Source organism: Parasteatoda tepidariorum, chromosome 4 (assembly GCF_982258835.1).
Source record: "Parasteatoda tepidariorum strain Cologne lab strain chromosome 4, Ptep-v5.0, whole genome shotgun sequence".
NCBI lineage: Eukaryota > Metazoa > Arthropoda > Arachnida > Araneae > Theridiidae > Parasteatoda > Parasteatoda tepidariorum.
This window is the reverse complement of record NC_141758.1, coordinates 30290303-30311449: the sequence shown is the minus strand read 5'-3', so window position 1 is coordinate 30311449 and position 21147 is coordinate 30290303. Positions and strand designations below refer to the sequence as shown.

At 31.0% G+C, this 21147-nt stretch overlaps 1 protein-coding gene and 1 long non-coding RNA gene across 2 annotated transcripts; both read right to left on the bottom strand.

Moving 5' to 3' along the window:
* Positions 1-8638: 8638 nt before the first annotated feature.
* On the bottom strand, positions 8639-10109 carry LOC147810854 (uncharacterized). The gene is made up of 2 exons (XR_015433404.1): positions 9856-10109; positions 8639-8745 (listed from the first exon to the last, which is right to left on the bottom strand). It is a non-coding gene; the product is annotated as an uncharacterized LOC147810854 (long non-coding RNA).
* Positions 10110-11160: 1051 nt separating this feature from the next.
* Positions 11161-13396, bottom strand: LOC147810853 (uncharacterized). The gene is made up of 3 exons (XM_087162122.1): positions 13354-13396; positions 12790-13128; positions 11161-11570 (listed from the first exon to the last, which is right to left on the bottom strand). The coding sequence occupies exons 1-3, from the start codon at positions 13394-13396 to the stop codon at positions 11350-11352; spliced, it is 603 nt and encodes a 200-aa protein (XP_087018248.1). The 3' UTR covers positions 11161-11349.
* Positions 13397-21147: the final 7751 nt, after the last annotated feature.

Here is a 21147-nt window from a genome sequence, read left to right as displayed (position 1 = left end):
TCGATTTTGGTTTCATTCTACAAGCTATAGTTTTTATGCAATTTAATAAAATATTGCTATGCAGAAATTTTAAAAATTTAATTTGAGTGACTACTAAGAGTTCCCAACTACGTAGAAAGTGGTTGGAAGAAGGAGATAATACATTTACGTTTATGATGCGATACATTACGTTTGCTTGTAATGGAAAAATAATGAATTTTTTCAATTATAAACAAATATTATTTATTCATGGGAACCTGTAATCACACTGAATTTTCCTTACTCAACATATGCATAGACGCCACAGGCGACTAAAATGTAAGAAATGGTAAAAAAATTTATTTGTTCATCATCTTTTGAAGTCTATGATGATGTAAAAATTAGTATACTTAACAATACAAAATTTACCATGACTGATTAAGTAAATTCAGGTCATTCAGACCACACTCAAATATTTTTTATTGTGTAATTGGTTGCCATCTTTTGCTACTTTTTGTATAAATTTATTCCAGTGGTAGCTTAGTTTATGTTTTAATGTCTTATTTTTTATTCTTTTAAACGTATTTTCCACACCATTACATATAAATGATTTTAGATTTCATATGCCAATTTGTTCCAGTTCTCTCATGATAAGAATTTTCTAGTATCGGCAAAATTATCAAAAATTCAGACAGATTTGGTATTCAAATGTCCGCCACTGTATAAAATAATTTGCAAAATATGTAGTAGTTGGCAGGCTTGAGTATACGTCAACTTATCATCGAAGCAATGGAAACTCTCATGGTTGAGCAACCTCTGAAATGCTCGAAATTACCTTCCTGGCCATAACATAATTCATTATTTGTTCGTTTGTAATCAATTTATTGTGGTGATCAGAATCATTTTGAGATAAACTTTTAATAACATTAAAAAAATTGTAACAAAAATTTACTTCAAGCAAATTATTTTTGTTCTGAGTGCAACATAATGGTGTATTGGCTGATTAAAAACATGAAAAGACATGAAATTGTTTTATAAAGTGGACTGTAAAAATGAAATGCTTTATTTGCCAATTTGCGGGTACGCTAAATTTTTTTTAGGTCCACTGTAAGCTATATGCAAGTCAAGACACTTGAAGACTAAAAAGTTATTATAGTTAAAACATTTTTCATTTTCAGATACACGCACTGTCATCGATACAAATCTGGTATCAAAACATGTAAAGTCATACGAAGCTTTAAAAAGCTTTATTATTTGATTTTTGATTTACAAATTTCGAATAGCAGTAATTATAGATACAAAGACATTAAAATAGTCTAAATTCACCAACTTGACCTAATATTCAGGTTGGCTTTTAGTGCTGGCAATATTTAAAAAAATATATACTTTCTTTAAGTGTTATTTTATATTTTGTATACCTATGTTAGTTTCAAAGTGCAAAAAAAAAAAAAAAAAAAAAAAAAAAAAAAAAAACATTAATTTTGTTTTGTTGCTTTTCTTTCCGTTTTAGTCGAAACGAAGAACCGGAGTTGAGTGCAATTGTTAAGAAAAAATATTCAGATATTAGTCATTGAAAAGTATCGCTAGTAGGAACGAATTTTTATTTTAAGTAGCGATGGTTGAGGAGATAGAGCGTCAGCCTCCAAATAAAGTAACCCTGGTTCGAATCCCAGTGTTCACTGTTAGATACGAATTCTGCACCCTGCTTTCTGCAACCACAGTGCTGTTGTAAAATATTATCAGTGGTAGATGAATCATGTGTTAGAATCCCTTTGTCATCTGTCTAACCGTGGATTTCACGGTTTTCAAATCCATGTAACACAAATGCGGGTGAGTTCCATCAAAAAAATAATCCTCCACGAAGGACAGTTTGTCCTAATGCTTGATTCAAGTGTTCTTTTGTCTTCTAGATTGAGTTCAAAATTACAAGGCTTTAGAGTTGAATATTGATAGTCGTAAACTCATAATTGAGGGTGCTGTTCAACGCTAGTTCAAATATAAATTAAAATAAAATATTCGTAGCCAACTTAGGCCACTATTTCATAATTTTGCCAACGATCAGCAGACAGTTTGTCAATAGGTGAGGATTAATATGTTCCAGTTCAGCAGCACTGAAATTGAAATAGGGTAAACCAACCAGTGAAGGAACACTACCCAGTGAAGGAACATTTCATATATATTGATCAAAAATAAGAATTTGAAAGTTTTTCTTTAGATTGATTGGTAACAATAGCTTACTGCCAAACAATAGGAAGTCATCTAGCAATGTTTTGGATTGCCTGGTCAAATAGACTTCTCTGGAAAATTTTTTGAATTTCGTTTGAAAAAATTATAAGGCGAGTGTTTGCATTTATATGTTTCAAGTGGAATTAATTGCATGTAATAGTCTTATTTTTCTCACTGTGAAAAAGAGAATTCTAAATATAGTTATTGAAGTTACGTTTTATTTTTTTTAAAGCACCAAAGCATTATCAAGTACTGAGATAAGGGGGTGTTTACTTACTGGATCACCAAACAATGAAAAACCAGTGAAAGAACAAGCGTTCCTTTACTGGTTTTTTTCCCCTGCTAATGAAAATAAAAGAAATTTTTCAATTTTCTTGTACTTTTAGTCATATTATACATCAAAATTCTGTTTTAAAAGACAAAAAACAAATTCTAACCAGTGAAGAAACAGGCATGTTCCTTCACTGGGAATACTTCCAGTGAATGAACAGTAATGTGTGAAACATGATTTTACATGACTCTAGGATAAGTAATTCTGCTATATAGAGGACAACCGAAATTTTTTTAAAAATTGTATGAATAATTCCTGAAATAATTTCAGTTCATAATGTTAATTTAATGCCTTAATTTATGAAAAAATTATAATTTATATTTATTAATCGGGTGTGTAGTTACATCAAATGTTAGGCAACTTAATAAACTATGTATACAAATCGAAAACTAATTAAAGATAATCATATAAATTTGAATAGAATATTTTTTGCTGGATTTTGCAACAAGAACTCCTAATAAGTTATCATTATAGGATAGCAACGTGATTATATAATTTATAAAAACTACTTTACTATGTTAGAATTTAGAAGCAAGCTCCTCAACAAAAAACAGAGTTAAACAGAAACGATACTCTATTTCTTCAGAAACTTGAGAGGGAAATCCCTCTAGATATGTTGCAAATTTTTAACGCAGCATTGACTGAAGAGTCTAATATCGAAAATGTCCAAGAGCCTGTACTTTTTTCAATATGGAAGAAGTACGTATTAAACGAAGACCACTTGGTTAAGTCAAACTTAGGAACTGAAGCTAGTATTGATAATGAATGTATCTTAGATATCGAATTTGAAATGAGTCCTCATGCTGATCTTCTCTTAGTTGAAAAAAGAAACGATTCTATAAGTAAAATCAGTACTTCTAAAGATCCTCTGGATATAAGTCAACAAGAGATGGATTTTCCTCAAACTTCAAGACACCTTTCCCCGTCTATTTTTGAGAAAGGCATTCTAGAGATGTTGGAAGAACCATTTACATTGACCAAATATTGATGATAAAAAGAAAGGTCAAATAAGAAAAAAAACGGCTAAATTACCTTTTACACTAACTTCAGAGAAATGGCAAAAATTTCAAGAGGCTGAAAGATCTAAAAAAAAGTTAAAACAAGAGAATATGAAGAAGAAAACGAAATAAAAAATACTTAAAAAAGAAAAAAAAGCTTTAAGAAATAAGAGGAAAAAGAGTAAACAAGAAGGTGATAAAATAATAATGATAATAAACAACATCGGATGACACAATGATTTAGATTTGACTGTCAAATTATAAGAAATTATGATTTTTTTCTTTTTTTTGTATTTAACATCACTTTAATTTCTAGTTCATGATTACAGAAAAAGTTAGCATTTTACAAGTACTTGTATGTTATAATTTCATAAATAGTCTTGTTTTTATATATTCGTATGACTAATAATTTCATAAAGAGCATTAAAAAATAATCAAAATTAAGTGTTCCTTTACTGAGCAATTTTGTGTTCCTTCACTGGTAAGAGCTGTTCCTTCACTTGATCTTCTTACTTCTTGTTATTTGAACCTCCAAAACTTTAAAACAATATTATATAAGTTCAATAATTTTTTTTTTACATAATTTGCAATTAGTAACAAACTTGTTGACAATGTCATTTAACTAAAATTACGAATTTTGAAATTAATATGATTTTTTAAAAGGGAAGCGAAGCTTAAGTGTTCCTTCACTGGTTAGTTTATCCTAAATCTGGAAATATTAAACTGTAAAGAACAATAGTTTTCATCAGAAACTCCATAGCAACAAAAATAGTTGGTTGTCCAAGAATCCGTCGTCCATTTCATGTTGACATTTTCTCATTAAAGATTATTTTCACTTTGGCATTACCTTTCACAAAATTCTCCGCCAAAGATAGATTTTCCAAGGAATATAAGTCTTTCTAAAAGACGTGTGTATCTTTTTTCCCCTGGGGATAACCAGTTAATTGGATGGAAGTCCCGGCCTACTCTCTCGAAAACAGTTAGTGTTTCAATAAATCTACGACATTGATAACATTCTCTGGCTTGTACCACGTGAATCCGATGAAATTCAGCAAAACCCCTAATGAGCAGTACTTCGTCCGCGAGAAATTCTACATCATTAATGGGTAGAGTGTTATGACATTGTATCAGAACTTATTTACTAGTTTTAATGAATTTCTAAAATATTGTTAAAGCTCTTCAAATCTCTAACAAAGTTTCTGTTTTAACAATTCATTAAAGTCACTTTGCTAAACAAATATACCAAAAAATATGCTATTTTCGTAATTTTTCTCTCCAATATTTCTCCAATTTAATAACAAAATACAAATACACAAGTAAAATCTATTGCAGTAAAGTCTTTAAAATAATATTTTGCAAAAGCTTTATCAAAACAGCCTCAGGACTACAGGGACTTTGGTTTTTAAATGTCTACCACACTGTGAAATATTTTGCAAAAAGTGTGGTAGTTGCGGGCCTGCTACTACAGATTTGCTTCACAATTTAGCACTTTGAATTGTTTGAAAACTACAGACGACCTTTACAGAGACAATATTAATCAAAAACACAGTTTAATTCGGTTGTTCAAGATATTCTCAGTTTTGTACTGCTTACGAAAAATAAAAACAACGTGAAGAGACTGTGTGCTATCAGATTTTGCCTCAGAATTTGGAACACAGTTATTGCAACGTTTACAAAACAATAGTAGGCGCACAAAGACGATGTTTTATCAAGGTCACAGGTTTTCTTGTTGATTTCAGTTATTTCTATGAACTAATGCTTAAAAAACTACCACTTTAAAAATTAAAATCATTCTTTTATTATTATTAAAAATTTTCATAGAATTCGCTTATTAATTCTCTTTCCAGGGTTTCAAAAAAGTATTTTCTAGCTAATCATTCAGCTGGTAAATACTAAATTTAACAAATATATGTGCTGAAAACAGCTTATTAACCTTCCGTTAGTCGCGCGCACCTCACAGGTGCATCCCTACTGCACTTTCACCTCCTATGCCGTCAATAGATTTTTCCGGGGGTCGAGCCTAATGTTATGTTCCTAACTTTGGATTACTTAAATGTCCGTGTAAAACCGACCTTAGAACATGTCGATGGAGAGTTGGAACCGCTCAAATCACCCCTCTGGTGCAGCGCGACCATTGACGCAAGTATTATGGATATAATATTTTTATGAATTAAATATATATTTTTTATCTCATTTTCTATCCTTCTCAACGTAGCAGGTATAAATGGTCAAGTTACATTCACAGAAAATGGTTACGGAGTAAAAAACAGCACAACCTTCTTGCGTCAATTGGTTGAACATCTTGTGATGGAGGAAGAGATCCGACGCGGGAGCAAGAAAAATTTATCTTCGGTACTTCGCTAAATAAGTTTTTTGATATTTATCTCTCTAAAGAGTCTTAAATTGGTAACAATTAACTATTTAAACTAGACTAAATTTCATTTGGCTTTCAAAAAATCAGAAACACCTCCTAGGTGCAACGCGATTAACCATGTCGGAAACAAGTGCGCGACTAACGGAAGGTTAACTGTTTTATGAATAGCAAATCTTTTGGCCAGTGAACAAATTCCTGTTGCTTTGCAATCACGTTACTCTCCTGACTTCTTTCCTTTTGCCAATATTAAAGAATCTCCTTAAACGGCGAAAAATGGAAAACATTTAAAAAGCTTATTGGATGAACTAGGTAAGTGACATTTTTAGTGTGGCAATAATTAGGGAAAGAAAACATCCGAATTGTTTAATTACAGATTTATTAAAAAGAAGGAGTAATAATTCTTGGTTATTCATGGTCTATTTGCCACTACCTTATTTTAAGAAAAAAATCATACAAACATGCTCAAAAATAATGTGGTTTCATAATGTTAAAATTAAAGTTAACTGTTCTGTTGCATAAAGCATGCCCATTCATGCCACCATTTATGTTACTTTCCCTGCCACATATATACCCTTGAAAATGTCACTTACCTGCTTCATTCTCTAAGCTCTTTTTTCAGCTATTTAACTTTTAACGAAATCGCCTGTTTGGCGAGATTTTTTTCCAGAACAAGAGAAAAAAATTAAAATCTTAAATTTTTCGTACTTTTATAACTCTAAAAAATGAATGGGCAAAACATCTGATACTGCTGATAACTAATAATCAGACATAAATAAGGTCATAAGTGCATTTATATTTCTCACAAATATGCCATGCAAATGAAAAAAAACAACATAAGTTCCTCTCGGTAGAATTTGAGAAAAATGGCTTGACAACTATTTCTATTGCAAATGCAATAAGCGCTTAAATTAAAGTTCAAAAAACTGATAAACAAAGTTTAATTTTGAATAAAAGAGAACCCATGCAGCAGAGATAAGTATTAATTACGTGAAAATAACGTTAAAATGCCACAAGGTTTAGAGAAAAAAAACGTTTATTCAAAACGTTTTATTTCCGTTTCGAGTGGTAGTCACGAATTAGGTAAAAAAGCGTTTATATTTGGGGTGTTTTTAACGTAAAAATGACCATAATTTGCCGGATTTTTGACTAAGGTGAATTTCGTAACCAATTTTTCACGTTATTTTTACCAAAATATTATCGTTTATTTTCGGTTATATATATTCGTTCTTTTTACCCGGAATATTCACGTATTTTTAACGCTTATTTTTACTATAGGGAATTTCGTAGCAGACTTTTAACGTATTTTTCACGTTATTTTTACCAAAATATTATCGTTTATATATATTCGTTCTTTTTACCCGGAATATTCACGTATTTTTAACGCTTATTTTTACTATAGGGAATTTCGTAGCAGACTTTTAACGCATTTTTCACGTTATTTTTACCAAAATATTATCGTTTATATATATTCGTTCTTTTTACCCGGAATATTCACGTATTTTTAACGCTTATTTTTACTATAGGGAATTTCGTAGCAGACTTTTAACGTATTTTTCACGTTATTTTTACCAAAATATTATCGTTTATATATATTCGTTCTTTTTACCCGGAATATTCACGTATTTTTAACGGTTATTTTTACTATAGGGAATTTCGTAGCAGACTTTTAACGTAAATTTTACTTTATATGAACCAAAATATTAACGTTAATTTTCGGTTTTATATATTCGTTTTTTTTTACCCTGAATATTTACGTATTTTTTACGCTTATTTTTACAATAAGGAATTTCGTATCAGACTTTTAATGTAAATTTTTCTTTATTTGAACCAAAATATTAACGTTAATTTTCGGTCGTATATATTTAGTTTCTTTTACCCTGAATATTCACTTATTTTTATTATAGGGAACTTCGTAATCGATTCTAAAGGTAAATTACTATTTACGTTACTATTTTCCGTTATATAATTATTTAACTACAATCTTTCGCTATATAAATTTAGTTTTCCGTACAATGAATATTTACGCATTTTTCATGTATTTTATTGTAAGGAATATTGTAACCGATTCTTAACGTAAATTTAGAGTCATTTCACCCAAATTTATAAAGTTTCCTTTGTATAACCATTTCATTACTGTATGTATTCTTCCATTATAAATCACATTATATATATTTAACTTACTGCCGCTAACACAAACCATACTTAATGCTTTCAGTTTCTACATTTTGATGAATTTTATATGTAAGATACATCAGAGAATTAAAGTCATTTTTTCACTCTGTCATTGCATAGCTAACAAAAGTTGATTTCCTTTCAAGATTCTTTATTTTCATTGCATAAATTCAAATTTTTTGGAGTGGAATAATTTAGAATTCTTCTTTCACAATTAAAAATATTCAACTAATAGAATGCATTCTCTTCGATAAAGTTCTTAATGGAATTAGGACTAGATTCTGTAGAAAAGAATATACCACCATTCACCCATGTTCAGTTTTCAGATACTATAATAATTTTTTCATTGAAGTCATTAGTCAGTGTAAGATTTACTTAATATTAATGTTCTAAAATATAAACTAATAATTAGACATACCATTAGAATTAGATTAACTTAATTTCAAAACAAAGTTTTAGAATTAGTAAAAGAAGTGAACACTCAATTATTTTTTATACAGAAATTTATTTTTGTACAGATAAATACAGATATTATAAATAAATAAAAAAAAATAAAATTTGTTTCTTTATATATAAAGATTAATTCTTTTGTCTGCATTTTGCAGCCTTCAGCCGCATTTTAATGGCCTCCTCCACCCTGCTGACAGTGTTGCCATTCTCATTTGCATTATGATGCAGAGCAGCACCTGGAAGAAAAATTTATAATTGTAGAACATGAAAAGAATTTATAATTGTAGAACATGAAAAGCAAAAATTTTGAAAATATAATAAAATTAACCATTACATTTAATATGAATTTGATTGGAATGATACACTATAATTAATAAGAGATTTTTGTTAATAATTTTTCCTTAAATTAGGCCATTAAAATTTGACTAATGTGTATCGACTACCACTTCACAATCACAACATTATAATAGGTCATTTGGTAAGAATACCAACTCTTTGTCTGGAGCCTACATTCCTCTCCTATACACAGACATAGGGGAATATCTACTTTTTATAACATTTTTTAAATTATTCACAATATATTTTAAAACTTAAATAATGCTTAAGCACTATTTTTAATGCAGTTTCAAAACCAATATAATTTTGCAGCAATAAAATTTTAATTAGTTTTTGCTATACACAAACTGTAGAATATTTTGACTAACAATAGTTTCATAAATTTACATAATATATATATATTAAAAAAATGCATTCTCAATTTCTGATCCAGAATTGAATAAAGTCTCTACCAATAGATTTATCACAGCTAGGGACATTGATTGGGTCGCGTTATTATTATTAAAGGATTCTCACTTGTCTTGAAAATGGGTAAGTGAAATCTTAATATTGCTTCAGCAATAGCAAAATTATAGAATGTTTTAGCATTCTTTGCCGTAATTAATATACAGTTTGTGGCATTTAAATTTTTTTGTAGTTAGAGAACAACACATTTAAGGTTTTATACTTTTATCATTAAAACTGCTATATACACATGCACACACTCATATATATACCCCATAACATTTGAGAATATTTCTTGAGGATAAATATTATTTTTAAGTAGCAGAGAACTGGAACAAGACAGTTTAAAACAATTAGAATTCATACAAAAAATATTAGAATTGAAGAGATAAACATAAGTCTCCATTAATTGAGGTGGTTTATCAAAATCTGTTTGTCTATCTAGATGAAATGAATTATCAAAAATCCAACTTTTACAGACTAAATTAAAAACAAAACTCTATCCTCCCTAAGACCACTGTTAAAGCTATAATATTCAGTTAACAAACAATATAAGTGCAACTTACTAACTACAACATCCTTAATCGTGAGGGTGGAAAAGGCCATCTTGCTTCCACGCCCAGCCCAATTGAAAGATGGGGCAACATCTTTTGAGAAAATTTGCCCCATTATGTTTCTCGTGGCTTTCTCTATATTCCTCCCTCCTACAAGGGCCAAATAATTTATCTGAAAAAAAAATTGAACAAAAAAATTATTACAAAATAGTATTGCAATATTTAAATAAACTATAGTTAGTCTATAGAAAGAATTTCTCTCGCCACTAAGTCTAAGGCCAACTGCTGATATGAAAGAAATAGTTAAATCTCATAACAGTCACTGCTACAGACGGAGAGTGAGGTGAGCTCTTTCTATAGATAAGACTATAAAATATACAAAGCAAAATTTAGGCAGTAGTAAGGCACACAAAATGTTTGCTGTAAAAAAGTAGATTAGCTTTTGGAAATTTCAAAATTTCAATTCGGAAGAAAATCAAAAGGATATAAAATTATCCCAGAAAGGGTTGCCACAAAATAGTTGCTTTTAGTAGCCCAGAGCATGAAAATAATTGACGAAAACTATGAAAATAGTTGCCTAAATAAGAACAAATATAAGACTAAAATTTTATTAAATGACTTAATCATCATATACCATGATCCATTTAGTCAAGTTGGTGGAAAATATGATAATTTTTATGTAAAAGTTAGTGTTCTAGCACTAAATTTTTATATTAAAAAAAATTTGTATATTTTCAGAAAATTAAATACTTCTAATTACTAGAATTCATTAAAAAAACACTTTTTCATTAAAAAAAAACACACTTATTCTAAGAACTTTTCCCTTTTATGAATAATTGATTTAGCAAATATATATACTATATATACAGTGAAAAGTGATTACTGAAATTCAAAATTCATGCATCGTAATATCGAATTAAAAATTTGGTTTTTTAAAATCATGCAACATTTTGAAGCGAAAACCGTTGAAAAGGCGATCGAGAAACGAAATAGACTTACGATAGAATCTGTTCAAATTGAACGCATTAAAAAATGATGACTTAAATTTGCAATCGAAATTTTTTTTATTTTTTATTAATTTTTTTAAAGTTTATTATTTTTATTTTAGTTTTTTTTTTTAAGATAAGAAATTCAGTAAGTTCAGAGGATTTCGCGGGTCGCAAGTTTTCAACCCAATTTATGCAAAAATCATTGCTAGGAGTACAGAAAAGTCTCCTTTTCTTGAGAGTAGTTGCTTTTTTAAGCCTTTTCGATCAAAATAAGTTGCCACAGTCGCCTCATGCTGAAAATAGTTGCATTTTAGCATAGTTGCTTTTTCCATAAATCTGAAAAGAAAAAATCTGCAAAAGTCATCAATTGAAGCACTTGCTACCATGATGTTAATTTTCAGCTTTAATAAAACCAACTAATATTTAAAAAAAAAACATGGATTTCAATTCGCAGATTAAGTCAGTAGAAAATAACGACAAATATCTATAATAATTACAAGTGAAAGTGTAAGGTAAATTAATTACTTACAAGTGAATGCTTATTTGCTTTATCCAAAAGCCACTGCTCAAGCTGCTGTATCTCAACCTCAGCTTTTAATGGTAGCTGAGGTGCTCCCTCCGGCAGTGGCTCCCTTGAAGGAGCACCGGTGGATCTTTTGAGATCCACCAACATCTCCTCCATGTTGTGTTGCATGACAAGTATCTTGCTCAACATGGAGAAGTGCTCCTTCTTATAAGCTGAAATAAAATAATTTGTTCCAATTAAAATTCGTGATTATGACAAATCTCATCTCTATATACATCGTAATTCTACAGTCCCTGGCCTAATTATTAGACACACTATAAAATTCTATGTAAAATCTCAATTATCAGGTGATACTGTACAGCCTTATTGTTTTTACGCAGCTTCAACCAGTTTAATATTGTTTATGTATCAATTAGTTAACATTACAGTGCAACACAATCAAAATAAATACAAATAGGAAGCACACAAAAAAAATCTCCTGAATAAAAACTCATTACATATATGTTTAAATATAAAAGTATTGCTTATAAGCTCCTGCAAAACTAGCAATTATTAAAATCCTAAAGTGTGTCTAATAATTTGGTCCAAGTATTATAATATACTAATGCAGTACATGATAATAAATATTCTATATTTATATAATATATGGTATAATTTATTCAAACTTTGAATCAACATTATATATCGTCTAATGTAACTTAATACATGAACATAAACAAGAGCAAATCGGTTTTAGTCACGTAAAAACAATAAAGCTGTATAACATCTAGGTTTTTCTGAGAGGTACCTATTTTGTGAAAAATTATAAATTATATTAAAAAATCAACACAATATGAAGACTACAAAAAAAGGCCGTCCTAAAATGGGAAAAACAGGAGATGAACAAAGTTTGGCGCAATTCTCTTGGAAAAAACATGCTAAAAGCATGATCAGCAGCCCTTCTGCAAAAATTGCTTCCGAAATCCTTAGGCCCCCAAGATTGAAGATTCAAACAATTGTAGGCTTCATCACTGGGCACTACCATTTCAGGAAACATCTACACAGAATGGGACTTTTCGAACAAGAACCAATATGTTGGAAATGCCGTGAAGCGGTAGAACCAACACTCACATCCTATACAAGTGTGATGCCCTCGCCCTTACGCAACTCACTACCTTAGACAATCCATATCCTAAAGAGCTTCACCTTAATTCCATTAAGGGACTGTAAGACTATATAAACAAAGTAGGGGAAAGACAATGGAACTAGGAAAAATTGGGCTTGGAGCATGGTACAAAATGCAACATATGCAGAGGTGCTACATATCTGACAAGCTCAAGCAAGAAGAAGCAGTTTAGCGGAAGGTTGCACTAAAAAAATATTAAACATATTGAACAAGAAAAAATAAAGAAAATATTTCAAAATAACTCTAAGCAACTTTGACTTGCTTACCTTCAAATTCATGTTTAGTGACCCATGCATCAAATGGGGCGGCACTGGTCTCCGGAACAAGGTTGACAACATTGGCACCAGGGAAGGAAGTGGCGGCAGGGGATGATGAAATCACCACCTGCTGGTCATCTTCAAAGAGCCTACTAGGAGGCCGAGGAGACACACACCTGGGTGCAGGCACCTTGCGCCTCCTCTCTCCGATCGGCTGCTCATCATCAGATGACTCAGCAGCGGCCGCTATACATTTTCGCTTAATCCCCCTGCCACCTTCATCACTCGGTATGGCATCAGAAGTATCCACTAGTTTCACCAACATCCTCCGTGCTTCGGAGAAGGTCACTGCAAAAGAAAAAACATTCCTTTAATTACAGAAACATCTTGAAATTAATAAATACCATAGCTTTCAGACTTATTCTCGGAAAGTCAAGATAGTCATGTTTGATATTTGTGTTAAATATTATTATTCTTATTCTAATTAAGATAATACAGAAGATCCTTATGAGCAAACCATGTAATGCAAGCATTTTATGAAATGTTTTATCTAGATCATATCTTTAAACTTACTAAACATGGCAATATTACTCCGGAACAGAATACCAATAGTCATTTAAGAATTCAATATTCATAGAAAAAAAGAATTTTTTTAGATAACTAAAACTGATACGAAACAAAATTAACAATTTTGGATTGGATAGCTTTTCAATTTGTAACCAGCAAACAATTTACATGACTTATTACAGATAGTTTTTGCTTTGTAACAAAAATCATTCAATTTGTAACAAAAATCATTCAAAATCAAATTTCATAACTGGAATTTTCCTAGTTCGCAACCACAAAGTTCAATAAGTTTCATAGAATTGAAATATGGATAAGATATTAAAACTTTGTCATGTTTATAATTAAAATTACAAGGTTCAAACTTGAAAGAGATGGCTTTAGTGTTTTTTTCTTCTCCCATTATCAAAACAATACCTCATTTTATATGGATGTTTGACTGAATGCAAACAACAAGCGTTCAAAAACTTCTTGTGTATCGCTCCGATTTTGTTAATCTCATGAAGCGATGTGTAAACAGGCTTAATATTATAGTATGTCTTACTCTGATTTGCTTTTAAATTTCCCCAAAATTTTAACATTCATAAAAGCACTTTTAATTCAAGAATTCTTTTAGAAAGTTAATATCACAACATAAATAAAATATAAGGTTTTTCTATGTTTAGAGTGTTATTCTTCATTTGATTACATTTAAAAAAATAGTACATCAAAAAATATCATATCGTAGAATAGCACATTTTGTTATTTTTTGGATAGCATACTTACTGAGATTTCCAGATTCATTTGCTTGTTTCATAGAAATTGAAAGAATGTGTTATATTTGCGAACACTACCAGTATAACGATAGTCTGTGGCATGCTTTTTCAAGTTGAGGGGCAAAAATCTTTCGGAATTCGTAACCTAAAAAACTTATGGCAAATTTTAACTCCTAATGCTGTGTTTAACTTTACACGGTCAATCCTCCATATTCACAAAATTCTGAGATTTTAATTAATTTAACTTATGGAGTGTTGGATCATGTTAAATTCTTTGTAATGATGGCACCTTGCAAGCATTGCTTATTAAAAAAAGTTCTTAAAATTAGCTTGATTTCATAAAACAAATTTAAATCAGAATATAAAACTATCGATTATTTTTAAGCATCAGACAACATTCAACTCCCTGAACTTCAGAAAGGAATTAAGGGGTTCTTAAAAAGGCAGAAAACAAATGTTTATCGTAAGTGAAAATTTGAAAAATATGAGAATTTCACTCAAAAAATAAAATATATAGCTTAGAAAAAGTATTACTCACTGGCTTGATACAGTATTCGATTCACTTTATGCATGGCCCAATCTTGCCCTGGAGGGCTGTTCCTCCTCTGGTGCGTAGAGGTGCCTTTCTTTGGCCAATAGGTGGTGGTGCCATCACCTATTAGCCAATTCACCCCCACAATGTCCATTGTGGAATCATCAAATTCGACTACTGCGTATTGCATCATCTAGGCACACATAAAACAAAGTTTGTAATTATCTATACAGTGTTTTCTTTTTCAGAAAGCACCAAATAACTTTCTTGGAGCTTAATTCTAATAAAAACTAGAATTAATTAATATATAAGTTATGCCAAAGTCTAACAGTTAAGCCCTGTTTGTTTTGTTGAAAGTTTTAGATATAAAGAATGTGCTACAAGTAAGATATTGGATAGCAATTTTATCTGTGAATCTTATAAAGCATAAAATAAATCAGAAGTACAGTCAGACCTCTGTTTAACGAACTTCCCTATTACGAATTTCTCTATTTTGCGAATTTTTTCGAGAAACCAAGAATATTTTGGTAAGAATTTCTTTGCAAAATAACTTTCAAATAGCGAAGTGAATTTTCTATTGAACGAATTTCTCTTTGAGATCCCCTTTCCCTATTTCCGCAAAATTTCAGAGCATTTTAAACTTGTCAACGCATTTTATGGGGGAAATGCCCTTGAATTGATTTTTGAAGCCACTTAACTTTTAGAGAAAGCAGTTAGATCCCTTTTTGTTTGCATTTCAAGCGAAAAACTCAGACAAATTTAACGGATTTTATCAGAAGCAATTAAATTTAAGAACGCATGTGGTAATGTATGTTTAATATTACTTTTATAATAAATGCAGATATAATTTTATGCATAAATTTAGCTTCTTTTAGTTTAAAATGTATGTAGCATGATAGTGTAACACTATATAATCTTGTGTATTAATTGCTATTTTAATTATGTCTAGTGTTTATGAATTTAAAACCTGTTTTATGTGAAGAACTTATTATCAGGATTTAGCGACTTCGTTAAATGAAGGTCCGACTGTAGTTTCTCAGAAAAGGGAAGGAACTCCGGGAAGGAACTAAGCTTAAATTATTTCCACACCATTATGGGTTAAATTAGAAGCAGCAAATATAACATGAACTGTAAAATACTTAATGAACTGATAAAAATTATTCTTAAGAACTTAGAAATTCTACCATACTGTGATTACAAGCTACATTTGTATTACACTTAAGATATTTAAACAATTTCTTTTTATTTATAATTTAGAATAAGTTTTCACTAAAATATTATATAAAAGATTAATCTAGGATATTATATAAAGATTGTTATGATTTCACTTACCTGAAAATCTACTTTTTAGTTTAATCAGAAGTGCAACTTAACATAGGAGTTACGATGAATTTAAGGAATTTCAAAATAGATATGTATTTAACAGAATTACTCATGCAATGATTGAAGCCGATTAATACAAAAATTATCATGACATTAATATGGTTTATACAAGAGAGCAGTTTCTTTTAACAGAAACAGATAATGAAATTTCACTACAAAATATCACTAATTAAATATATACTTTTATTGGATGTTAGTATGCCTCTTAAATTTTTATTGAAGAAAAGCTACAAAGGTAAATTTAAGGAAAAAATTAAACAATGGGTAAGTTACAATTATAATGAAATATGCTATTTGTTACCAAAACATGCAATCTAAAAATTTAAAAAAAAAAAAAACATCTTATCCCTTTAAACACATTTTACTTAACTAATTTGAAAAAAAAAAAAAAAAAAAAAAAAAAAGGAGACATTCGTTGGCATTATTTAACCATCCAGAGCGCGGGACGTGAACCCTTCTCCTTATGGTGCTCCATGCTTTTTTTAAAAAGTGGGTTGCATCCACTCGGCACGCTTTTTAAAGTGGGTCGCATCCACTCAGCACGCTTTTTAAAGTGGGTTGCATCCACTCGGCACGCTTTTTAAAGTGGGTCGCATCCACTCAGCACGCTTTTTAAAGTGGGTCGCATCCACTCAGCACGCTTTTTAAAGTGGGTCGCATCCACTACATAAAGATCAGAATAGCAATTACATTTAAATTTACAAATATCAGGTATTCACACTATAAGGTACAGACAAATTTACAAATATCAGGCACTACAAAAAAATCAAGAGTAAAATTTATATTTAAATTTACAGATATCAAGTACTAACAAATATCAGGCATGCTTTTTATAATGGGTCGCATCCACTACATAATGATCAGAGTAGTAATTATATTTAAATTTACAAATATCAGGTATTCATTTTAATAATTTCAAGAAAATCTTTTTATTAGATCAATTAAATTTTATCAAATATTTTTACTAGTATAAGAAATACACTTTAAAAATTAAATATGAATTAAAGGATAAATAACATAATATTCTGATGCTGATTGTAAGGCAACAGCTTTACACTTAATATCAGAAAGTTTCCACTGAAATAGAAAAATAGAAAGGGAACCTACCTTGAATATATGGAACTTAGAGGAGTTGCAAGGCTCCGTAAAAAAATCTCCTCGATTTAGAAATTTAGAGCCAATAATGTAAATAATGTTATCAATTTCTACAATATTATTAATAAGAACAACAGTTAAATCTTTAAGTACTACACAATTGTTACAATAGTTAGTATGTAATGTATAATCTTTACAAGAAACTTTTGAAAACTGAGCACAGGTCATACCTAAAGTAGGTCCATTAGAATGCTTTCCAGACAGTTCGACCTTATCTGTACTTACAGATGTACTGTCAACATTCGAGACTTCAGAATATCTCCTAACAAGCTGCTGTAAGGGCCGGTTAGGTGACCTAATCCAGCTCTTTAATTTGCACATATAGCTTTCAAATAGAAAAGCACTGAACTGATCCAATGTGCCGTATAATTTAACATCATCCGCCAGATGAAGTAAACTATGCACATTTGAAACAAGCATTTCAACACCATATAACTCTTCAATATCTCTTACAAATGATGTTAATAAATCCTTAGCATAATCGATTGCTTTAGGAAGAGCATTGTCACTGCACAAAATTATAATTGCTACATGAAGCTTCAAGAAATGTTTATAATGAGTTGATGAAAGAAAAGATTTTAAAACAAAAGGACCTATGTATAAAAGAAATAATCTGAATTCAGTAGCTTTCCAACGATCTAACTCAGTAAGTGATCTTGGCTTTCTACTGAATTCAACAGGAATGCAATCCCTTAAGGATATCAAGACTTCGGACATAGAATCAACTGAAGTATGAGATAAACGAGCTATGCCTCTTTTCTTGCTCCAATGAAATAGCAAACGACGCATAACCCCCAAGCACACAGAATGCATATAATCTGAAGGAAATTGTCTTATCATATCAATTGGAAGTTTACACAGAGGAGAATCAAAAATATTGTGGTGTTTAGGATCTAAATATTGCCTAAATGAAAAATCTGTTCGCTAAGAATACTCAAGATCAGGAGGAAAAACAACACGACCTTTCCATTCACCTCTCTGTGTGCATTTATCACAACTATGAAAGGCATTATGATATTTTGTGCCTTTCATGAAGGATTTAGCAGGAAGATCACAGATAAATGGTCCGGTGAAAACAAGTACATAAGATTGATTTTTGACTAAAAATCCTTTTGAAAGAGAATTCATTTCATCTATCAAAGATGATAAATACTCATGAACAGATCCTGGTTTTGATGTACCACAATACACACCTACAATAAAAGGACTCAGATTAATCGACTCATTCAAAATACTTGTTATGGGCCAGAAATGTTTTGATGAACTTCTAAACAACTGAACACCATCAATATTTGTTTTAATGGAAAGTTTAATATTTCCTAAACTATCATGGTGCTCCGTTTTAATGCCATCAAGAATTTTTCTATGAAGCCCCTTCATCAAGCCAAAATGATAATACTCACCATCACCAATTTTTTTCACATCAACATTATTTGCAGGAGTTGATAACAATGTCCGGGCATCACGAGGTAAATCATGATATTTACCCAATGTTTTTAACAAATCTCCTAAAGCACCAAGTGTCACATTGTAATGAATAGCCCAATTCCGTAACTCACCTTTTAAATTCGATTCACTACTTAATTCTTCATCTGAGTCGGACCCTAAACTTGAATTATGCTCAGATGTGGATAAATAATAATCAGATAGAAAAGATTCTGAGTCAGAAGGTAAATTGGATTCGATTGAATTAAATGGAATAATCGTCGAGATCAAACCAGATGAATTATCACTAACAATGCAATTAATACCATTTATAGGGAGTAAAACAGAAGATGGAAGAGAAGATGAATCTGAAATAACATAATTAGATGAAACAAATGTTACATTATTAGAAGAAATAGAACATTTCTTCAAAGATTCCTGAGTGAGTTTTTTAACTCTTCTTTGGCGGCGACGCACCTTGTTAATTTCACTCATTGGAAATATAAAAAATTAGATCAACAGAAAAAAGAATTAATGAAGTATATAAAAAAGATAAAAAATTTTTTACCAACTTTCAGAATTTAACAACCTGCAGAAATTAACAATCTGGAACCACGAGCAGTAACCAGCAAAAAGTTAAGCGGGAAATGATGAAGAAATTCTCCCGCCTTAAAGCGCTACGGAAGGTTGCTTCATTCCAGCTCCAGATTGAATCGCCATATTTGGCTTCGTTGTTCTCTTATATCGCCAAGACAATTATAATTATAAGTAATTCAAACCTTTCTTTTAAAAAATTTCTTGCACTTTTAAATATTATTATAAATCTTTTTATGAGAATTTCGCCAAAGTCGAAACTAAGTGAGTGAGTTTGAAAAATTTATATTACATAAGTAGTTACAAAATAAACGAAGTCAGGTAATAAAAATATCCTGACTTCGCCATTAAAAAGATAAAAGAAAAAATGTTGGTAGAATTTTTGGCGTCTAAATGTCTGAAATAATTTTTTTTTTCTTGCTTCAATTTTCAATTGAATAATTTTTGGTGCACTTTAAAATGAATATTTTATTATGTTAATATTTTATTTTTGATTTCGTAAGGGATATAATTTTATTATTTTTTTAATTCTTTCATTTGCTACTTGTGGCCATGTGACTACACGAAATCGACAAAAGAATAAATCTTACAAATGTTACATAAAGGAATATTAAAGTAACTTTTTTATTGTCATTATTTATTTTTCTGCGAGATACAGAATGCAAAACATTTAGTCTTTAAAATTGTGGAGAGTCGCATGCAAGATAACAAGTAACGCATAGTTATCAGAATTTGAGAAAAATGTTATAAATCGGTAATGGTCTGAGATTCAGAGATGAAAGATGATCGTCGAAAGGTGCTTGAGACGGCATACCCGTAAACGTCAGAACTAGAGAATTTATTGGAAGTTGAACGCTGGACATACAGCACTCAGTTTTCGGGTTGCCCTTATGTCACCCCTGATCAATGATACTACTTATAGTGTTGTATGGATTGGCTAGTTACCAATTACGATTAAGTAAACTATCTGGCCTGCACCTAGCCCAGACTTAAACCCTATCGAAATTGTTTGAGCCGAGTTGGAACGTTGAATTAGGCGGGCTATTCTTTTAAGGAGCGGAGAAGCATGCTGGAAGCGCATATCCATGGAGGGCCAATCACAATGATTGCGTTTTTTTTTCTCATACGAACGGGAACCTCATTGGTGAATTTTTCCGAGGAAAATTATTTTCCACCAACCCGATTCTCATTCGCATGCAACAAAATCTCATCCAGTGAGTTTTTTTTCATTATATTTTCATTATTTGTTCCGTTATAGCTAAACACGCAGTCCCGCAGTGGACTGATCGTCAAGACACGGTTCACAACAGATCACCGAAGACAAGCATCACTGGCTGCGGTCAGTGTGCGGGTGGTTGACCACTTGGATCAGTCTGCGTAGGGACCGAGAGTGTGCGGTAATGGTCCTCGTTAAACTGTTCTACCGCAAAGTGCTTGACTTCGCGTGCAGCTCGACGGGCTACTGAAGCGGGGGTGCCATCCCCTCTTCAGAGAATCTAACTTGCGATGGCATGTCTTCGGATCATCCTCAGAGATGTTTCCCAGACCGTCGCCAAAGGCCCATTGTGCAGCTCTAGTGCGACGTGAATGAGCAACAACCACAGCCAGCAACCAGATCTAAACATCCAGTTCACTCCCATTATATGCCACCCGCTTTAAGAGGTACTACCAGTTTCAAAAATCAAGTAATAAACTTAGTTACCATTGTCACTGCATACGATTCATCTACAGGCCTTTGCAAATTTTTAAAAACAACGTATCAGATGAAGTAATCTCTCTCGCTCGAATTGCCTTCTCGAGTTGTGATAAATCTGACCGTTTTAAATGCATGCGCAAAATTCAATTGCATTGAGAACAATCCTAGATGTCCATTTTAACAACCTACGGTTTCTTCGTAAGTTAATAGTTACATGGGATTGAGAACTAGATGGGAATATGAAAAAAAAATCCAGATATTCA